Here is a 21,378-nt window from a genome sequence, read left to right as displayed (position 1 = left end):
AAAACTTCAAGCCCAAAATATTCTCTTCATATTTTATGGCTGGATGACAATTAGAGATGAAACAGGTTTCTACTCTTGTACTCTTCAATCAACCTTTGTCCAATATTGGCTGCCTTGGGTATTAAACCTTTCTATGAATAAACACAGTAACGCATCTTTTAAATGGGTGGGCCCACCAAAGGATATAACATCGAATAACGCTGGCACTATATGAAACCAACCCCCGCTGCAGGCCTGATCTTGCACTGACTCACCACTGGTTCTGGGTCCACCTTAGTTGGCTGGACTAAGGTCCTTCAGGCTGGCCCTTTGAACACAGCAGGTGGAGGTGGAAATCACAACCAAAGGATGGATGGAAAATCTGAGAAAAAACCCAAAGGCTCCTCTGCAGTCTGCCCACAGAACAACAAGTCCAAAACTCCAGAAGAACACACCTTCACAGGCACAGGCGGAGAAAGAAAAAACGCACAGCTGATCCTCTGCAGTCTGTCTCTCCCTCTGGACGGGCTCACACCCTGGACCACAGAACCACTTAAGGTGTGCTGGTTCAGTCTGTCTCGAAGCTTTTTCTTTCCTCAAACAGTCCACCAGTAAGTTGTTGCACTTTGCAAATCAACTCTTAACTTTCTAGGTGCGCTTGCCCAGTCTCTTTTTTTTCCCGCTCTCATCTTCCCAAGTCCCGCACCTCGACCATTCCTAATACAGGAGAAATTAAATCTGACCGGCACACTTTTTCAAAAAATATTTTATATGCTTCAGGCTGAACAGTGGCTCTGTGACTATTACTACAGTGCCAATAAAGAAATTCTCAATAAAATCCCAAAATCTAAAAAAAACTACAAACAAAAAGCAATAGTGTAGTCAGTGTTGTCAAATTAGGCAGGTTTCCACCCTTTTAGACTTCTTTTGAACACATTGAGCTAGAACAAAAATAGCGTACGGGCAGGTTGTAAAATTTGGGAAGCTTTTCACAATATTTGTTGGTCTTTTAGAAAGAATTACTAACAACATATATCATATATACATATATATTGTCAATGTCTGGCAGAAAACCAAAACCATTTTAATAAAATGCCATCACCTTGAACTCACTTTAATGGTCAACTTATTTTTGAAATGAGTCGAATCTGTCAAATCTGACATCATCAATGAATAATAGTTATAATGAATAATATTGATTAATAGTTATAATCAAACAAGAAAAGAATAATGGTTAATCAAGTGTCACTATGAAATTGTATCGGTCAATGTAAACGCCCCAAGAGGGATTGAGTTCTACTGATCAACGTAAAAATATTTCATGCCTGTGTGAAAGAGAAATGTTTGACTGAGCTATACTCTGCAAGAGAAATTAAGTTTATATTAAAGTAGATTTACAACTCATGTTGGGAAGCTATTGATAAAAATTTTTTTTCCTGTTGATATATCATGATTGTTAAAATTATCTTGACAAGGGTCAGAACAAATTTGTGTATTCGTGTAACTGTGCCTTGAAATGCCTCCTTTTATCAAAATACCGCATATATTACATGACATGAATATTGTAACTGGGGGTAGGTTCTTATAAGTTCTTGAACTTCTACATACTCCTTTTTGAACACTACAAAAATGTCTTAACATGTCAATGTAAATCTTGCTTGTATTGTTGCTCAAAGAAATTGAAAAAAAAATAAATGTTTACTCCAGTGTTGACTTCAATGCAGACGTTTCAAACAGAAATGAATAGCACTGCTTCCAGCTCCCTCTCTCTTGCTTCGTTGTCACTTCTTGTAACTGTTTGGTAATAACACAAAATATCCATCCCGCACTACAAATAAGACACCGACAGGGACCACAGCCAAGCCGCGGCGTCTCTGAAGGCTATGAATGAATGACCCAGCGACCCGCCCCTCTCCAGCTGTAATTGGCTAGCATGTTGCCTTCAGTCGTTGATTTAATTGGTTGAATTGTATGATTGACAAATCAAAGGTAGTACTAATAGAATTTGGCCGCTTTCTCTCTTTTAAATAAGCTCTTGTTTAGTTAGCTTGTTAGGTATTTTAGTAAAATAACCTGTAAATCTATTGGTTGGTCTTCTAAAAACAACAAAGAAAACAATATTGATGCTCAACGTATTAACATTTCTACTTTTGGGAACCCAGGGGTTACAGATATAAAGCTATATAAACAAGCTCTGGGTGTTTCAGTAATGTATTTTGTAGGGTAAGCAGTTGCTTACTGGCATTTTCCCATGCTTCGTACTTTAAAATGTGGTTGTTTTCAGAGTTAAAGGTTGTTGTTTAGGTCTAAGATGCCTCTGGACAAAGGTTGATTTTGTGTCAGGGGAAACATGTTTGTGTTGATTTGATGATATGAAACAATATTGCTTTACTGTCATATCAAGTCTGAGTTTTGTCTTGCAACCACTATTGTTTACAGACATATATACACATACTCACACAATGTGTACTTTTTGTTCAGACATGGACAAAGATCAAAAGTAAATATTGTCAGACAAGCCAAAGATGACATCCCACACTGGGTAATGCTCCACATGTAGTTTTAGGATCCAATAGTCTGAGAATGAAATAAAATACAACTAAACAAAACTGAAATAGACTGATGTACAAAAGCATTTTCAGTGTAACCTTATTAAACTATGGCACCCTGTATCTTCAGACTGATGGTAACAGTCTGGATTCATGAAGTGATGTTATTACCTAATCTCACCGTGTTATTATGGTAGGAAGCTTCATAAACTGTTTCAACTGGATGTTCTACAATCTTAGAGTAAATTAATTTGATGAAGCAGATGAAGCAACCTCAAATGAGATATATCCCTTGTTTTGTCTTTTTACAGACTGGTGCAAAGGTTTTTTTCCCCCAAGACAACAGATAAAAGTATTTATAGAACAGTACCTGACAGATTTCTTTCATTGTGGATGGTAGCTGGAAATATATTGGCAAACAGATACACAAATAATTTCATTTTATGGATGTTTTTTCATCATTCATCCACTGAAGAAGTTCATTAACACCATGTTGGTGCAGGTTGTCTGAGGCGTCAAAAAAGTAAGTACAACTGGATCGTCCTTGTTTAAATGTGTATCGTTTTGGTAAAGTTATACATCAGTCATCAATTTAAAACAGCAAAACTCACAAATTCTTACACCAGATTTTGTGAATTTTTACCACTTGGATTATGTTTGTTAGTAATGCATATCAGTAAATCATAAAATGTTTAAAGCCCCTTCCGATCATTTTTGTTGCTAAGATGTCCTCTTGTATTGAATTAAAAGCAGATGAAAAATCCACAGTAGCTTCGTTTACATGGACAAAAGTAATTGGAATAAAGGGCCCATCCGAATAAAAATGTGCCATCTAAACACGCCAATTGGAATATGATGATTGGATTAAGCTCAATCAGAATGAAATTGTAATCTGAATGAGAAGGGTGGTTTATGGCGCTTCATAATTCCATCATCATGCATATAAATGCTTGTCAGGCTCAAAATATTCCGAATGTGGCTAACTGACCCGAGTGCGCATGTGCGCCCGACGTAAACATGACGTATTTCCGCGTGGGTGAGTGGTGGAAATACATGGGGAAGCAAAACTGGGACTCCCAATACAACCTTTTTAAAAGAAAAAATAAAAGAGCTCAAAATTGTTGCTTACTCAGAAACGTTTCAACCGTAATTAAAACATCGTGCGAGTACAGCCTGGGCGCTTAGAAGACAAACAAACTCATATAATACTGCTTTGTTTTGTATTTTTGTAGTTTAGCAAGGACATAAGAACTTTTTTTAGGGGAGTTTGATAACTCCCCTACATAAAATAGCCGACATAGACTCTTGTTTTCTCTCCGTTATTACTTCTTTTTCTTTTTTTTGTTGGTTACACTCTCTTCCTTCTCGCTGGGCAAAGGCTATGGATGGTCCTCGATTTCAACAGAAAACAGAAAACAGAACGATCTACGGTCGTCTTTGCTTGTTTTCTACTCCTCGTCCACCGACAGCACGTCTTTATGTAGAAGACAGATAAGGAAAGATGGCAACTCCCGGTGGGTGCATCGACCCCTATGTATTTATAGACAACTAATTCTAAGCTATGAGAACGCTTTCATTTTTGATGTGATGTTATTAGACTTTGCCAGAATATGTATTTATAAAAGCAATACTTGATTTTTGCTAATTAAAAAAGAGATTAATCACACATCATCCCTTCAAACCTTTCAACAAACTATTGAACAAAAGAAATCAAACCTCTCTGAAATGTGTACGTGTGTTTGGAAGTGACAGAGATTACACGAGTGGGAAGGATGAGCTTTGTGGCTTTGGTTACACAGTTTGTCAAACAATATGCCTGTCATTGTCTATGCGTATGCGTGCTGAATGTTTTATTTTGAGTACCTTATTAGTTGAAAAGCCTGACTCACACAAGTAGGTTGTTGTAAGAGGAAGAAGGTATGTGCCCTTTCAGCCAAGGTTGGATAGTACTTTGTTACGTACAGCCAGTAGTTAGACTGGTTTGTCATGTTGTTTTTATTATACATGTCCTGTCTGTCAGTGTAGTACTAACAATTACTGTCTTAATGCCAAAGAGATGCCAGCAGATTTACTTATGCTTAGTGGAACATTACTGCTTTCGCCATAGTGCTCTGCTTGATATATACATATATATATATATATATATATATATATATATGGAAAAAACATTGTTAGATAGTATTCTGGTACTATTTCACGTTCAATAGACACAAAAACAGAAAAGCAAAAGAGAAAGCAAGGGAGAAAAAAAGTTGAGACAAAATGCTAAATGCTAAAGGTAAAAAAAACTGAGTAGAGTAAAAAGAGAGTACAAGATAACATCCTCGGAGTCTGTTTCTAGACCTGCAGAGAGAGATATGAAAAGAACAGCAAAAAACCCAACCAATAAAGTGATACAGGTACAAACAACCAATGCCTTGATGACATCACTGAAAAACAGGTAGTATTATTTAATACGAGATGTATAAAGTGACAGCCAAAGCTAATAATAGGGGTTTTCATCCAAAACTTGAAAAATGTCTTCCGCTGTAGTTCTACTTCTAAGTGCATTACAAACTAGCATTTCCAAAAACCTCCAAAAGCTGAACACATACATCTTGGGCCATTCCACCTATCCTTCGGCTCACGGTGTTATCAGAGAGAAGTTATCATGCTGACATGTTTCCTTTTTGCTGTTGTGTTAACAGAATCCCACCTCACTCCCAGAACTCCTGATTTTATAGACGTGGTTTCACTTGTCACTGAAAATGTATTCAAATGCATAAAAGAGGATGGACAGCACACACCCAGTAATTAGGATATCATTGATTTTTTATTTTACTCATCTAAGCAACTAAATTCAAAAAGGGAAACACATAACGATTCATTACACATAGAGAAACGGTTTCAACTGTTTATTTCTGGTAATTTCATTACATTAAAATTCAAAGGCTAGTGGAGGCTTTTTGAATAATATTTTCAAGTATTGTAGCACATTTGATGTTCTTGTTCATGCCATTTTTGTCTTCACAAGAAAACGTGGCAGGCAGAATTAGCAGCACACCATGTAGCTCAGTCTGGGCATCTCTGTACATGCAAGTATGGTAGGTGCAGGATACTGTCAAGAAAAAATGTAATTTCTTGTCCTCCAGAGGTGGTATGAGCCGGTACAGGCTGAGCCTGTCTGAACCCCGGGAGCCAAAGCTCGACCACCAGGCTGTCGCTGGCAAACTCCAGGAGGATCCCTCGGTCTTCCTAATCCAGGAAAAGGATTGCCTCTTATCGTGGTCAGCAATGTCATCTTAATCATTGCTTTAAGTCTCACCCATCTCCTGATAGGCCATGGGAGACGACACACAGTCAGTTAGACAGACTCACTAAGATCCAGTCACTCATTTATTTCTTTTGCTATTGAGATTATTTTTAAATCAGAAATCTTACAGCTGATTATTTTTTTCTCTCTTAACCTTTTTCATTTTTATAAAGTAGTCATACAATAATTATTTAAAAAAGTAACTGTATTTAAAACTCAAATTCAAAAGTCTTCTCTTTTATCTGAAGTTTTGATATTGAATTGACATTTTTTTGTATAAAGTTTCTTTGTTTGATGAGCTGAACCCCTCCATCTTACTCCCTAATCTTCTTGGCTTTGCTCAAACCAGCTCTCCATCTAACGGGTACGGACTTCCCTGAACCTGCCGAGTCTTCCCCGAACAGCGTTTCTGGGAAATTAGTTCAAGCTGGAGTCGGTAAGGACTCTTCTGGCCTCTAACCACCTGCGTCCAGGTGCCACACCCCTTTTCAACAGACGAGTTGGCCAGACTGAATAGCCCGGCGGTCAGCCAGGTCACGCCGGCCACACTTGTTAACAGTTCCTCACTTCTCTAATTTACAACATTGCACTTACGTTTTAGTGGCTTGGCATGTTATTATAACAACTTTTGGACTCAAAACCTCCTTACATAATATTTGAACAATGCAGCAAGACATTTTTTACAACTACCGAAAAAGCAACAATACAGGCGACTGAGTCAAACAATTGAACGTCCACAACTCCTCCAAAATTTTAGATTCTCTTTAATTGGTAATGCTTTGGCAGAGTCAGTGACAGCATACATTTAATAGCATAAGATAATCAGGTAAAACATAAAGTGGTCAGTCTAGTCACTCTAACTATTCCTGAAAACCTAAGAGGGGCAAATTTCAAGCACATTCTTTGGCGATGGAGGGAGGAGATTTCATACCCTGATTAGGATGGGTCTCTCAGATGATGTGTTGGTTCCTTTAGTGAAGGGCAGGCAAAGATCCATGGTCTTGTTCTTCTGAGTGGATAAGTGCTAATGTCTCAAGTTGTAATGACTAGGAAATGGCTGAATCTGATTGGTGAGAGAAAACCTTGAGGCAGTGGAACTGATAGCCCAGGAGGCCTGAGGGCACAGAGCTGAAAACACTTGGCACCACTGGGGTCCACTGACCAAATCTTTCAGTCATCTGGGTAATGTCAGCTGTTGGTAGGAGATTCCCAGCTAAAGGCCACAGATCCTCAAGGTCATGGGTTGAACCCCTTTGCAATGCAGTCTTTGGCCTGGCCGGGGCCCTGGGTCCTCTCCACCATAACCAATGTTTCTTCTCCATCCTGAGTCTTGGGTGGAAGTCTTCTGCAAGAAACAGCCGGCTTGGTTCCCATATTGGGCATTTAAATAGGCTACATTCTCACTGTTTTTTTTTTTTTTTTTGTCCATTGGTTAGTTTTGCAACCATGTTCTCTTTCCCCTCCTAAATTCACAATTTCTAACTCTGGGCTATGCCTTCACACACAGGCCTTTTTATGTCTACCTTTGCTCCACACTTCTTTATAGCTGGCCACTCCTCGGGTGTCTTACCTCTTCTTTCAATCACAATATCTTTTTATTCATCACAATCAATTTTATATCATACTGCATTATTGGCAATTTATTGATTATATTGCTTCATACACAGAAGTTAATAGGTTCTCTCGAGATCTTCATAATCAGAAACAATGTATCCTGAATCAACAAAACCATCCACCTATGTTAATCAACAGCTAACAGAATCCCCTTCTCTTCACTTTAATCAACAACACAAAGAATCACTTCCTTTTCATTTAAATCAATGATAATAATCATGGTATTAAACATAATTATTACCATAATTATTTCAGGTGTGCAAGATAAGAGAGAGAATTAATGCATTGCTCTGCTGGGTGTCCTTTTTAGTCACTACAGCCGCAGGATGTGAACACTTTATTGTTTTATTTTGAGTCTGATCATCTGTGCATGGAAATATGAAAAGATCTCACCTCATTTTGACAAAAGTAAAGAGTCCAACTATGCATCAGTATGATCTTGAGGGACTCAAATTTCGACAGGTTGTCTGCACAGGTTTTATTAGGTGTTAACACCAACAGGAGAAGGAACAGAGTTTTGATTAAAAGAGTTTTGATTAACCGTCATGACTGGATTAGCATTCACGGTGACCGAAGTTTGGGCCTGCGGGGTGACGATGACAGGATCTTTGGTGTTCCTTGGCGCACGTCGTATCTGACAACAGCTGGACCAGAAAGACAAACAGCAAGATGCAAAGTCTCTGCAGAGGGAACCCTCTTCTTTCGGGGGAGTTTCTGCCATCAGATCCTGAAGTTGAACCACATACTCTGTATTATTATATCAGGAAAAACTCAATCCCCTTACCAACACATTACGTGAAAACAACATAGTTTCTCATACTTTTTTCTTATAGTATGCGGCGGGATTCAAAGTTGATACATTGGAACACACATTCCAACACAAGTTTCTGTCATGCTGCCAAGGAAATCTGTCTCTGGCACACCATGCTAGCCATCATCTGATTATTCAAGCTGCTGGTTTAGACATCAGGTTTAAAATATATGCCTCTCCTAATTTGTTGACATCTTGACAGATCCATGGGTGGAATGAATTGGAGCAGTTTCTTTAGACTTCTCTGTTGAACCTCTTGTAAACACACCTCTTAACTTGTTTTTCAGGCAACTGGCTCAGTGGGTGGGGGAATCGTCTTGCGATCGGAACGTTGTGGGGTTGATTCCAGCTTTCTCTGGTCACATTCTGATGTGCCTCTGGCCAAGGCACTTAAATCTGCGTGATTGGGTGATTGTGGTTCTAGTGTAAGCCACTTTGAGCGGTTGCTGTGACTGGAAAAGGCAAGGCAAGTTTATTTAGATAACACTTTTCAGTAACAAGACGATTCAAAGTACTGTGAGCTAAAGAAGCTGAGTCCATTTACCATAACCAACAGGTCTAGACATGTAAACGTTCTGTTTTAAGAATCTGCACCCAAAATGCACAAGGACCAAACTCAAGCTGGACAACAACAATTTCAAAAACAATAGAACTGAAAGTTAGACTTGCTTTATCAAACTGTGGACAAAGGAGTCTTTCAGGAATATCAGTCTATTCTTTCGTTTTTATTCTGATTTGGTATGGCTAAAAGCTGTTTGTAGAGTTTAGGAAACTGAAGCGTTGCAATAAGGTCTTCTCACACAACTCCTATGGGCTGTTTAGGATATCAATTCAAAAACAACCAGTTGAAACTTACTATTGTAATGTCTTTTCTGCACTACACCTATCTGTTTCTTTCCGTGTTGTTTTAATTGTATGTTGCTCGAAACACAGCAGCTTAGTGCAAACAGTGTGGCTTCTGGTCACCTTGCAGCATCAGGGCAGATTTGTTCTACAAATGAGGGCACAGCAGTGACCACAACCTCAAAATAAAAGGTTTGTTTTGTTTTTTTGAGGTTCCACACTCTTATTTTACCGTTCATCCCAAATTTGCTCCATTGTATTAAAATCTGGTGTCTGTGGAGACCATTGGGACTGATTCTGATTTTCAAGAAACCAGTATGAGATGATTTGAGCTTTGAGACATCATCAGAAGGTGGCACAGTGGTTATAAATGGATGGGGAGGTTAAGCCCCAATACTTAGGCAGACTGTAGTGTGCTGCACAAATATACCTACTCTAGTACTCTAGTTTAACAATTAGCAGAAGCGAGGATGGAATCATGCTTGTTGTTATTTATGACAAATTCTGACCCTACTATCTAACTATTGCAGCTAAAAATCAACATTAATTGGAGAAGGTAAACTATTTATAATGTGTAGTGCAATTATAGCCTCAACTTCCTGCTTGTAGTGTACTGGAGTGACACGTGACATCCTCTATAAAAAAAAAAAATGCACTTCAACATGATGAAGTGAAAGTATGACTCTGGAATCCAGGAAGCTGAAAATAATTGCTTTTCAATCACGATTAGAGTTTCAAGCTGTGCAGCTGCAAGGCACTGTGTTTGCTTTTAGTTATCTTTTAGAAAGAAAACATTGCTTTGCTGAAGAAGCCAAAGTCACAAAAGTTACAAAATAAAAGAGCTCCAGCTACCTAGGCAGAGTGTTTTAAGCAGGTTAAAGACATTTCCACTTTAATTTACGGTGTAATATTTACTCTTTATTGTTGTCACTTTCGCTTTTCTCTTAAATTTAAAATAATTGAAAATATAACATGGAATGCTTTTTGAATATGTATTTTTTTTTAAACTATACAGATATGTGTAAATAGAGTTTAAAACTCCTTGAAAGTTAAAATGATCTTATGCCTAATCTGTCCTACTACTATGTAATGACAATTTCTGGCTATTTTTATTAACCTTATACTTTCTGACAGAGCTAAAAGAGAAAACTAAAACGTTCAACTATTTGAAACACTAAATTACAATACAGACATATTCAATAAACTAGAATATTAATTAAAAGTTAGAGTAACTCAATTCACTAAGGGAAACACATTATATAGATTAACACAGACTGATCATGTTTTAGAGCCTTTATTTCTGTTAATTATGATTTTATTTCCCACCTCCAGCTAACAGCAATTAAGATTAGAATATTGCTTCAGAACAAAAAGGCACTCTAGCACTCTCAGAGATTAGTTTTCTAATTTATTGAATAATACTGTATGAATCTAAACCAATAAAATTAGAAAATATATAATAAATAGATACCCAGCAAGCATTTCATCTTCACTGCTTAGTAAAAGCAATAATTTATTTACTTTACTTTTGTAAAAATCTTTTACCTGTTCTTGTGGGGAACCTTCCTTGCACCTCCCTAGATGTCAGCAAATGAGCCGTTTACAGTAAAGTGTGGCCTGTGTGGCTACGCTAAAAATGCTGCAAAACCTGTGACTCGTCAAACATGGCATCCACGTTTAGATTCGAGACAACTGCAGCCGCTTCCTCATTCTGGGCCTGTCGTAACAAAAGCAACACAGGATTTCAGTCTCTTAAGCACACTGGAGTTCTGTTGTCTCAGAGTCGATCATGCATTTTTTTAATTATTTGATCTTTAAACATGCTTCCTCCCTTTTTGATTGTGTCACAAGTGATTTCCTGATTTTTAAATAACTAACACTAATTTAATTGTTTTCCTTTCCTGTGGGACAACAAACACCCGCCAACCCTTCCGCCTCTGAAAGTGGTGAACCCCCACCTAGTCTTCTGGCCTCTGCCTTTTTCACATTTGCTTCAATAAAGGTCAAATTCATGATCATGTTCAGCAAGATCTTTCCATTTTTATTAAACAAATAGTTGATTTCAGGGCCCAACAACAGTTACGTTAAAGTGGACAAAAATAAATATTGGCCGTGTAAAGATGGCCTGCTACATATTCATTATATTTTTTGGGGGAGAAATCAGGTCGTTAAATTCATCTGTTGAATATTGCCAATGAATGCTGTTTATTTCAGTGTGTTAAGGTTAAACATAACAATAGCTTAGAACTGGACCTTACCTAATTTAACAGTTTTTTTCATATTCCATCTTGATTTTTAGCCACATACTTTTTGTTGAGACGTAATCAATGTGGGTGTACACAAATAACGCACACACACACACACACACACACACACACACACATTGATTTGATCACCAATTTTCTACCACACTTTTGCTCTTTTGCCGAAGCAACAGTATAGCTTTTTATTGTTAGTAATGCTTTGATGTTATTCACATGGTGTCATTAAGATTTTGAAATCTATTAGCGAGAAATATGCACTTTTGAGGTTTCTTATTTCCTGCCATGGTGAATCGCATAATCTGCATTCGATTGATGAGGACTTGTTATATGCACAAGCTTAACTCAGGTTTGAATGGATGCAGAGTAAAGGGACCTGATTGTTACCACCGGTTCTGGAAGCAAAAACTCTGGGTATGACAGAGTGGAGTAGGTCGACCAAGAGTATCTGCTTTCTACTAACTCAGAGTATGTTAACTCTTCATTTTGAAACAGACCCCAGGTGAAACAGAGTAGTGGTGGATCCCATTAAGGTGAAGGCCATATTGACTTATAGGGCAGCGTCTGAACAGATGGTGAACAGCAGGGAGATCAGTCTCCTCTTCAATTTGAGGTATGCCAGCAAACGGACTGTGCACTTTAGAAAGAATATTGTATAAACAGTTATGATGACAGCGTGCTGGAACATGAAAGATAAATAGTAAACAATATTGTGGCTCATGCACGTTTTCACCATTTTCACACAGGGTGACTGCATAAAGCAGAACACTGGAAACTGCTAAATCTGTTTCTCTGCATATCCGACTGCAAACCTCAATATCACTAGATGTCTTTTTTATGTTTTTGTTCCTTTCCTCTATTTAGTACGGGCACTAACTTCCAGCAACTTCAAAACAGCCTTGTACACACCCATTAATTAAAATTGGCCAAATACAGCAAGGGCATTCTAAGAAGGTTCTTGTTTTTGTTGGTTGGAATAGCCTAAAACATTTTTTTAAGAGCAACAAAATGTAAAAATATTCAACCCAAAAATGTTAGGAAAAGCATACATCTTTATTTTATCAAGGCAAATGTCTTTTAAGCTAACAAAAAATTGTTCCTTTCTTTTCTGTTTTATTAAAAATTTGTACACATGATTTTATTGCTGCACAGGTAAAAAAAAAAAAAAAATTCTGAGTAAAGTTATTGTGTTTTTTAATTGGGAAAAAATACTCTGAAATAACTTACCAATTTTGGCCGGGAGTGCAAAAGATTTGTACACTGACTTAGAAATGAGTTGTTGATCTTTAAAATTGGCTTATGAATGAGCTTGGACTCCAACTTTTGTTTAAAATGTAATTTTATTACATTTATTCCATAAATGTACACATACAGTGGCATTTTGAACAGATGTGCAACGCTTTATAAGTCAGAAAACTGGTCAATCAATCCATCTATGCTTTGATGATAAGGAGATGGATAAAGACTTCTTCTTTTTCACACAACCTTTACTGCTTCTGGGAATATTTTACATTCACAAGAAGAAAAGGTCAAACTCCAAACCAAATATAAACCAATGCAGCAAGGAACCCCACTTGGAAACAAAAAGGAAATTAATTCGATCTGTGTTCTTGACAAGCTTATGTGATTTTTTTTATGTAATTTGTATATTAGGTTTTTTTTAGTCTTCTCATATATGTAATTTTTTAAACGGGATCACTGCTCCCTTTGTACTTATTAATTATACCTCTGGCATCCAATTGTTATGTCTGCAATGTTCATGGAAGCAAATTCAAAAGTTTAATTTTAAAAAAACAACAACATTCCTGTGGGAAGCGCCTCTACTTCATCGAGTCCGGTTTAACAACATCACTGAGGTTATGGGTACCTCTGCTGGTCACATTGGGCATTACAGTCAGTTTAACTATATCAAGAAAACCTCTTTCATTAAACTAAATACGTTCATTTATTAACCTAAATTATTGTAAACGTCAATATTTACAGCCCTTTAAAAAAGAACTCACCAGCTTATGACTATTCTCACCAGCTTATCTTTATAAAATTAGAGAAACATATTTTTTTGTCTGCTTTTCTATATAACAAAGCTCTTGTTTATTTTCTTCCACAACATTAAGACTGAAATATGCAGAATTCTGATTTAGATTTAATTTAATTGGACGCTCAGATCTTCTTCTTATAAGTAACACTAAAGTAGTTTGCACGTGTCAATTAAAGTTAAAATAAGACCTGCTGGTGATACAGCATCACTTCTATCTGTATGATCACTACTTGTCTCCAGGAAAGACTCTTTAGTTTTCAACTGGTTCTGATGGTTCATTCTGACCTTCTTCGGCTCTCACTTCATAGGAACCTGGACGCACTTCCTGAAGAACAGTATCTTGTCTGTTCCTGAAGTCTCACAATGTCATCTTTTGGAATTGGTCTGAGAACTTTAGTTGACTTGTAATAATAGTGTTTTTCTTTCCATTTCAGGTTCCCCAGTTTTGCCTGTATCTCTTCCCCCTTTATGGAATTGTTGCAACTGGGTAGAGAGGGCCTAACTTGTGACTCATTAACAGGAACAACAAGTCGCAAATAATTGAAGCAGACCAATATTGGGCCAAATGGGTTTAACATGTCAGAATATAGTCTTTATTGCCAGAAATTAAAGAATAAAATAAACAATAACTTTAAGGCTATATCACAATCTTACACTTTAAATGATTTTATCTGTTTCTTTTCCTACAAAACTGTGAGTAGTTTAACACAAGTTGACATTTCGAAAGCATGATTCAAAAAGATCAGTGTCTTATTTGTTTCATTTGTCATTGTAATTGTCATTATACATACAAGGTACATACAACAATATTTTGTAGCTCAGATGCAGGGTTAGCCTGAGCCGCCAAGACTGAGCGATTCGCCACTAATGGCTGATCTGACCAGCATGTCTTTTAGTGGAAAGGGAAACTGGAGCGCCCGGAGGAAACCTACGCAGACACGGGGGGGAATATGCAAACTCCTTCTGTGTCAAAGATGAGATCCAATTAAAGATTATATTATTGTGGAGCCGGGATGAACATTGGCTGGCCCACATAAGGGCCAGGAGCGGGTAACATCATCATCGGAGAAGGCTGCATGTGGATGGCAGTTTGAGCTTGCACATTGATGACGACGGGGTCCTTCTTGCGATGTTTCAACTCACGATGCATCTGACACCAGGACAAGCCGTGACAGCACCAGGAAATAACAATGTCGTTACAGAGGGAGCCCTGGGAATGAGCACATTGAAACCGTCTTACTTGAAGTTTGGTTTGTATGACACGAAAAGCATCTAATTCTGTCGTACCTTGATTTTATATTTATGCCGCATGGCAGCTCTCATGGATAGGGCAGCAGGAGGAACACCCCCCCAAAAACAACATGTATCACATAAGGGGAGAAGGTTGCTCTCTCCAAATCGTCTTGAAACTGTGCCGGCGAGGCATATGGAGCACCAGAAGCCATAGCAGCCTAAAAAAAGTGGAGATACACAGACACTGAGCGATCAATAGATGTTCACAGTGTTTATTTCAAGGAGATTTATAAAGTTTCACTCTTACATGTGCTTGCATCCTCGAAGCAGTCGCAGAGACCACTGTCCCAGTCTGTCAGCGGTTGATTCTCCATTAGATGTTAAAGGTCAGACACAAACTACGAACTCTCTCCCTGTAAAATCAGTTTATTCCAGATTTCAGAATAAAGAACCAATACTCAGTGTTAAAAATCTGTTTTCCTTTATTCTGCCATCGATAATCTACTCCTTTAGTGTCAAAAAACAGTTTTGGCCTTTTTGGCTACTGCATGTCCAAACATGTTGGAGAAACAGATTCATTTTCAACACTCTGTCACCTTGAGGTGAATAGTGAAACAAAGGTTCCTTTCTGAACAACAAATCAGTTCTAGGCTGATACCTATTGGGTTAAGCTAATTAACACTATCAGATATGTATCAGTTTATTATTGTAAATACAAATATTCCTGTCTAAAAAAAACAATTACAAATTTAATCTCACTGAAACAAAATTGGCAAGCAACTAAATAAAATGTTTCAGCACCAATAATGTTCCACCTAAGAATCTGTGTTCCATTATAGACGAGTCTATGGACTTCCTCCTTCCATTGAGCATACAGCCTCTGGGTTTGTTAGAATAAAACGCTTCATTGGTTGTGACAAGACTTTTTGTTTTGAAATCAGCGTCTATCAATGTTCTTACCGCTCTTCAGGATTTGCCTTCCACTACAGGTACTTGGTTAACGTAGTCTTCCTTAGGCTGTCTTTATGGTAACTGTTTGCATTCGCAACATCGGTTGTCTTTTGGCAATTTGATCTATTTATTTGTGATTAAAATTCCCCTTTTGGATGTATTTTACCATATTTATCTGATCTAAAGGTAGCTGTATATCCTACTGAGATGGATCACTGAGTCAGTTTCTGACTTACTTGTGTCATAGACCTTGATTAGATCCCTTTGGAACTGGGATACCAAACCAAAAATAAAGTTCAAGCTAAAAGTTGAGAGAGCTTTTGCCTAAACTTTGTAAAACATTGCCACGCTAGATCCCCCAATGCCTATTTTAAAATTTTGTTGAATACGCTCTGTGTAAGATCCCGATGGCATCAGCTCCAGACTCCTGAGGTGCGGCGCAGATGAGCTATGTGGCATCGTAGGGCACATTTTCAACATCAGTCTGAAGCAGGCGAGAGTTAACCTCGCCTGCAAGCTGTATTTGTGCGTTCACAAACACACAAGAATGCAACTTGTCCTGCTCCCGTCTCAATCATTTGGGCCAGTCACGTCGCAGTATTACGGTTTAAGGCGGGACATACCAGCTGTGACGGAAGCAAGAGCTGATGAGCCCACAGCTAGACCAACACAAACATGGCAGCGCAGGAGGATGCACACATAGCAGCTGCTATCACATCTGTTTTGTCAGAATCCACGATTTCTTCTTTGAAAGAAGAACGGCAAGAAGTGCCTTTACCAGCGTAACTTGTTAAGGTTTCTCATGGCGACTGCTGCTTACAACATTTTCATTTGATCCCATGATTGACTTAAACCAACCTTTGGTAGAGCTGTGGCGAAGTGGCATTAAGTGTCACTTCGCCCAATCAGCTCAGAAAGCTTTGCTGAATTTGCCTCCTTTCCCTGAACAGATTCTATGAAAGCAGACCCAGACTGATAATGTGTAGAACGTAGAGTGCTACACATTATCAATTTGGCTTGCCCGATTAGGGAAGAGTACCACAGCTGTGAAAAACATCCTGTGTGGTATCAGTCCCTAAGATCACACACCCCAAAGTCCTCAACAGCCACTAACATTGCACCTGACGAAGACCCACAAGAGGCTGGTCACCTTGGCCCTTTGGTGAGGTCTTCACTGGATTCGCTGCAGTTTGCCTACCAGCCTGGCATCGGCGTGGATGATGCCAGCATCTACCTGCTGCACTGAGTTCTGGTCCGTCTGGAGAATCCTAGGAACACCATGAAGGTCATGTTCATTGACTTCTCCAGCTCTTTCAACACCATCCACCCACCGACTCCTGAAGGTCAGGAATGGGCCACTACCTGTCGCAGTGGATACTAGATTACCACTCTGGTCGATTTGAGGACAGGTGGCTGCGTTTCTGATGGGTTGATCTGCAGCACGGGAGTGCAGGGAACTGTGCTGGCAACGTTTCTGTTCACCCTCTACACTGCAGACTTCTCCTTCAGCTCAACAGGTTGCCTGCCACCTGCAGACATTCTCAGATCACTCTACCAAAGTCGGTCTCATCACAGAGGAGGACGAGTCACAGTGGAGACAGTGGATCCAGAGCTTTGTAGACTGGTGCCAGCAGAACCATCTCATGCTAAAGGCAGGGAAAACAAAGGAGCTGGTGGTGGACTGTCACAGCCGCAGACCCACTTCACTGACACAGGTGAATATCCAGGGAACTAATGTTGAGACAGTGGACTTTTATAAGTACCAGGGAGTTCACCTGAACAATAAACTGGACCAGAGTTCCCCCTCCCCCAATCTGGATCCAGTGGAGGTGGTGGGAGACAAAAGGATTGTAGGAAAAATAACATCACTGGTGGACATGTCTCCCACCCCATGCATGGAGCTGTTTCAGATCTGGAGAGCTCTTTCAGTGACTGCTGCATCCCTGATGCTCTAAGGAGCGCTTCCACAGGTTGTTCCTCCCAGCTGGTGCTCATAACAAACCCAATAACTGTTTATAACAAGCTAATGGTTGCACAGGTTCTGATTTGATCATGAATCATCTACACTGTCTCTCACATGCTAAGGTACACTTGCACACACCTTGGCTACTCTGGGATGCTGCTTTACTATCATGCATATTCCATATTATCTCATCTGTTCAGCAAATCGGCCGGTGTTTCTACACTGTTTTCCCACTGTTTAACTGTAATATTTCATCTTTTTACCTAAGTATGCCATATTATTAATAATTGTGCAGTATTTACTCTGGTGTTTATTTCTACTGCAATAGTTACGCTGGTATTTATTTTTACTTGTTTATATTGGCCTTTCTGATGAAGCTCATTCTCTGTTGCTTTAGAACTAACTTTAGATTATATTGAGTTTTTTCATTAATAAAAATGGTTTGTATTTATGTATACAGGTTTTTTTTTTTTTTGCTGACATGCCTGAATTTCCCCATTGTTGGACAATCAAGGAATTTCTCATCTTCTTAAAACTACTACTAAATTTAACAGCCTCAGTTTGAAGATTGCTCAACAGGTGAAGTCTACATATCAAAATTTAAATAATTAAACTTAATTAATAACAGTATTAAATATTGACTATAACTATTATAATAAATATGTTACATTAGATTTGCATGACTTTTGCAGCAGTAGGAATAATTGTTGTTTTTCTGTTTCAGGTAAAAACAGTTTGATCATATTATAAATTTATGTGTGTAAATACCTTAAAACGTTTTTTTAAAATATGTGATACATATCAGAGTTGTTCCTGTTTTTTTTATATATGGGATAGCTTTATAAAATCTCTTCATTTTTAATGAGGAGAGGTAAAGCTGTTCAGCACTAATTAATTCTGTTTTGGCAAATAACACTCTCATAACATCTTAAAATTACATTTTTGAAAAAAAATCTTTTGAAAATACATCAAACTTTCAAATTAACAAGCAGAGTCTTACCTGAAAAACCAACACTGTGGTCCAAATCTGAGCCGTCCAAAGTCCTGCTTTCACTTGGTGGTATGTTGGTAGAACCGTGGATGTGTAAGGCGTGGTCCCTCCTGGCTCATTTAGAACTTTCAGAAAAAAATGCAAACTAACGCTGACTCTTGTAGTGGCGATACACTAAGCTCTCCCCTATACTGTACATTTGAAGGACTGCCCCATTTGCATTCAGGCTGCCATTCATTTGCCTTTTGACTCCCAAGATTTGTGTTGTGGAGTTTCACTTTGATGCTCCGAAACACAAGTTAAAGACAAAGAAGATCAAGATAATGTCATGGCAGCCACTCATCTATGAAACAGTGAACTCCTCAATATTTGCACAGCTCAGATTTAGACCAAAATCTGTACAGAAGATCCTTTTATCTTTCTAATAGCATATGAAAATGCAACCGACATTATCTATGTTGTCATTATGATGCTTGTTCTTTTACTCCTTTTCATAATATGTTGTCTTTCATTCTTTTATGTAGTGTTTTATTGCCTTTTTAAACTGTAAAACACTTTGCTGCAAAGTCAATGACCCAATCAATGTGATTTTCCACTGTGGCTACACGCTCATCCAGGAGGAGTTAATGCTGCCAGTCAATGACTCAATAAAATCTTGTTAAGAACTACCTTCCTTTTAACCAACCTGTCTGTAGGGTTCAACTGATGAGGTGACATGTGTTGTGCTATATAAATACCAGCAAAGAATCCCTAACTCCAAATTTGACACCTTCAAGTTCCTCATCTGCTTACCTGGAAACCAATTTCTAGAGCTTATTAGACGAGAGGCAGAGTACACCCCGGACAGCTCCGTCACGTAGCAACATACACACACACAGGACAAACAACTATACACATGCACACACAGAGGCAAAAGGATGGTTTGGAGAGACCAATTAACCTAACAGGTGTTTTATTTGACTGGAAGCTGGAGTACCTGGAGAGAAGCCAAAGATGAGGATAGCATGCAAACTCTATGCAGATAGACACCAAATAGGTACTCAAAGCCAGGGCCTTCTTGCTGTGAATGCTACCATCTATATGGCATGCATCCAGATCATGTTTAAAAATATATCCTTTTTGGCTGTATGCTGTAAAATCGTTCTCCCATGTAAAAAGAACAGGTCAAATGACCCCAGAGTAATATGACATTCACAAACGTGTTTAACATGTGTAAAGCTTTGACTGTTTCTGTAAATGTTGCTTTCATAGACTAAATTGTCTGCTGTTAATTTAATTTTCCCTTTGTTTTCTTTAAAGGGTGAAGTTGTGTCAATATCCAAACACTAAAATATACATTGTGCAACAGCATCATAGACTGGGTCATTAAGCTCAGGTAGTGTTGTTTACTTTTCCCACTTCAGTTTAAAATACAAAAATAGAGATACACAATAGAAAAAAAAGATCAAAGTTTAGCACATGTGGAGGATTGGTCAGCACTTTTGCCTCATATTTTAATCTATGTGGATTTTATGTTGTTTTTTCCACAGGCTTTGTCCTATGACCAGAAAGACACATATTAATTAAACAGATGATTGCAAAGTGAGCCTGTGCTTTGGCTGCTCAGAACGTCTTCACTCCCATGGAGACAATGAAAAGAGAAAATAAGTAGGTGGGGTACCATGTTGGCTTAAAAGGATAACGTTGCACAGTAATCCTCTTCAGGAAGGTTTTTTTCTTCCCTAGTAAGATTGTCTTTCAATAGCCTACGCATGTTTTTATGCTACACCTATAATAAAAGCAGAATTAGCTCAGAAGACTTTCTCAAGACACATTCAATTTTAGTCATGGTAGTTCAGACTGTAATAAATTATCTTTAATATATTATCTTACAATTATATTCTTTCTTTATACCAGTTTAAACAAGTGCATAACTTATTTGAATACTCTAGCAATAGTTTTATTTTAAACACTAAATGCTCTTGTTTTGACGTGACCCAAAACTAGATCACTTGGCACAAGCCCACACAAATGCAAAGCTGACATGCAAACTCACATGCAAATAATTGACCCAGATTTGAATATTTTCCTGTGACTTGTTTTTAATAATAAGGATACTGTACTCAGTCTTTCACTGCTGGAGAGTGACACTTTATTTCAAAGGAGTCCAATATAGAATTTCAGCAGCTTTCGCTTGAACTAAGTCATGTTAAAGATCATTTTCATATTCCCTCAGGTAAGGCATGAAACAAAGGTATCATAGGAGAAAATGTACCACTTGTTAGGTTGTGTAGGTATTTTAGTGATGTTGTTTCAGAATGTGCATATCAAAAAACAACTCATGACGGTATAAAGCTGAAGAAATTAACCTCTTTTTAAAGCAGCCAGACTTGTTTTAGTGTATCGTATTGGAATGAAGAGCAAAAAATTTGCTATACGGTCATACACCAGGACAAGGTCTTACTTTTTGACCAAAGGCCCAGTCTGAACTTATTTGTTTGTTTTATCAAACAAATAAGTGAGTAATCTGTCTCCATCTAACCACATCTTCTTCTCTCATACCAACTACCTTTTTGTCCTCTTTCACCCCATCCATAAATCTCATTTGGTCTTCCTTTAGGCCTCCTGCCTGCCAGTTCCACCCTACTATCCTTACTATCCTTCCCTTTGCAATGGCAATATTACTGGTAAATATTGCAATGATAATATCAGTTGTGGCATGTGCCTATTTGTTTCTTTCCTCTCTAACATCTGTGCTTTCTACACTCTTCGATAATCCTTTATAACTAGTTAATAGATAAATTGTAAACTGTTGATTAATGACTTATTAATCACTTAAGTGTTTGTTAACAATTTGCTCAGAATTTATAACTA

General features: G+C 38.1%; 1 protein-coding gene and 1 long non-coding RNA gene across 2 annotated transcripts; both read right to left on the bottom strand.

Moving 5' to 3' along the window:
• Positions 1-7,226: 7,226 nt before the first annotated feature.
• LOC110367949 lies at positions 7,227-10,666 on the bottom strand. The gene is made up of 3 exons (XR_004931602.1): positions 10,634-10,666; positions 8,514-8,697; positions 7,227-8,161 (listed from the first exon to the last, which is right to left on the bottom strand). It is a non-coding gene; the product is annotated as an uncharacterized LOC110367949 (long non-coding RNA).
• A 2,282-nt stretch (positions 10,667-12,948) lies between these two features.
• Positions 12,949-18,629, bottom strand: LOC105923559 (placenta-specific gene 8 protein). The gene is made up of 4 exons (XM_036140739.1): positions 18,535-18,629; positions 14,928-15,033; positions 14,675-14,838; positions 12,949-14,597 (listed from the first exon to the last, which is right to left on the bottom strand). The coding sequence occupies exons 2-4, from the start codon at positions 14,992-14,994 to the stop codon at positions 14,385-14,387; spliced, it is 444 nt and encodes a 147-aa protein (XP_035996632.1). The 5' UTR covers positions 14,995-15,033; positions 18,535-18,629; the 3' UTR covers positions 12,949-14,384.
• Positions 18,630-21,378: the final 2,749 nt, after the last annotated feature.

The sequence above is a fragment of the Fundulus heteroclitus genome, chromosome 9 (genome assembly GCF_011125445.2).
Source record: "Fundulus heteroclitus isolate FHET01 chromosome 9, MU-UCD_Fhet_4.1, whole genome shotgun sequence".
NCBI classification, from domain to species: Eukaryota; Metazoa; Chordata; class Actinopteri; order Cyprinodontiformes; family Fundulidae; genus Fundulus; species Fundulus heteroclitus.
The sequence above is the reverse complement of the archived record's forward strand: the minus strand, read 5'-3'. Positions and strand labels throughout refer to the sequence as shown.

Bases quoted from the DNA above. Each gene is read 5' to 3' on its own strand.
- LOC105923559 (XM_036140739.1), bottom strand. From the start codon at position 14,994: ATGGAGAATCAACCGCTGACAGACTGGGACAGTGGTCTCTGCGACTGC. The intron at 14,839-14,927 runs GTAAGAGTGAAA...CACTTTTTTTAG, and splicing joins CTTCGAGGATGCAAGCACAT to GCTGCTATGGCTTCTGGTGC. The intron at 14,598-14,674 runs GTACGACAGAAT...GCTCATTCCCAG, and splicing joins GGCATAAATATAAAATCAAG to GGCTCCCTCTGTAACGACAT.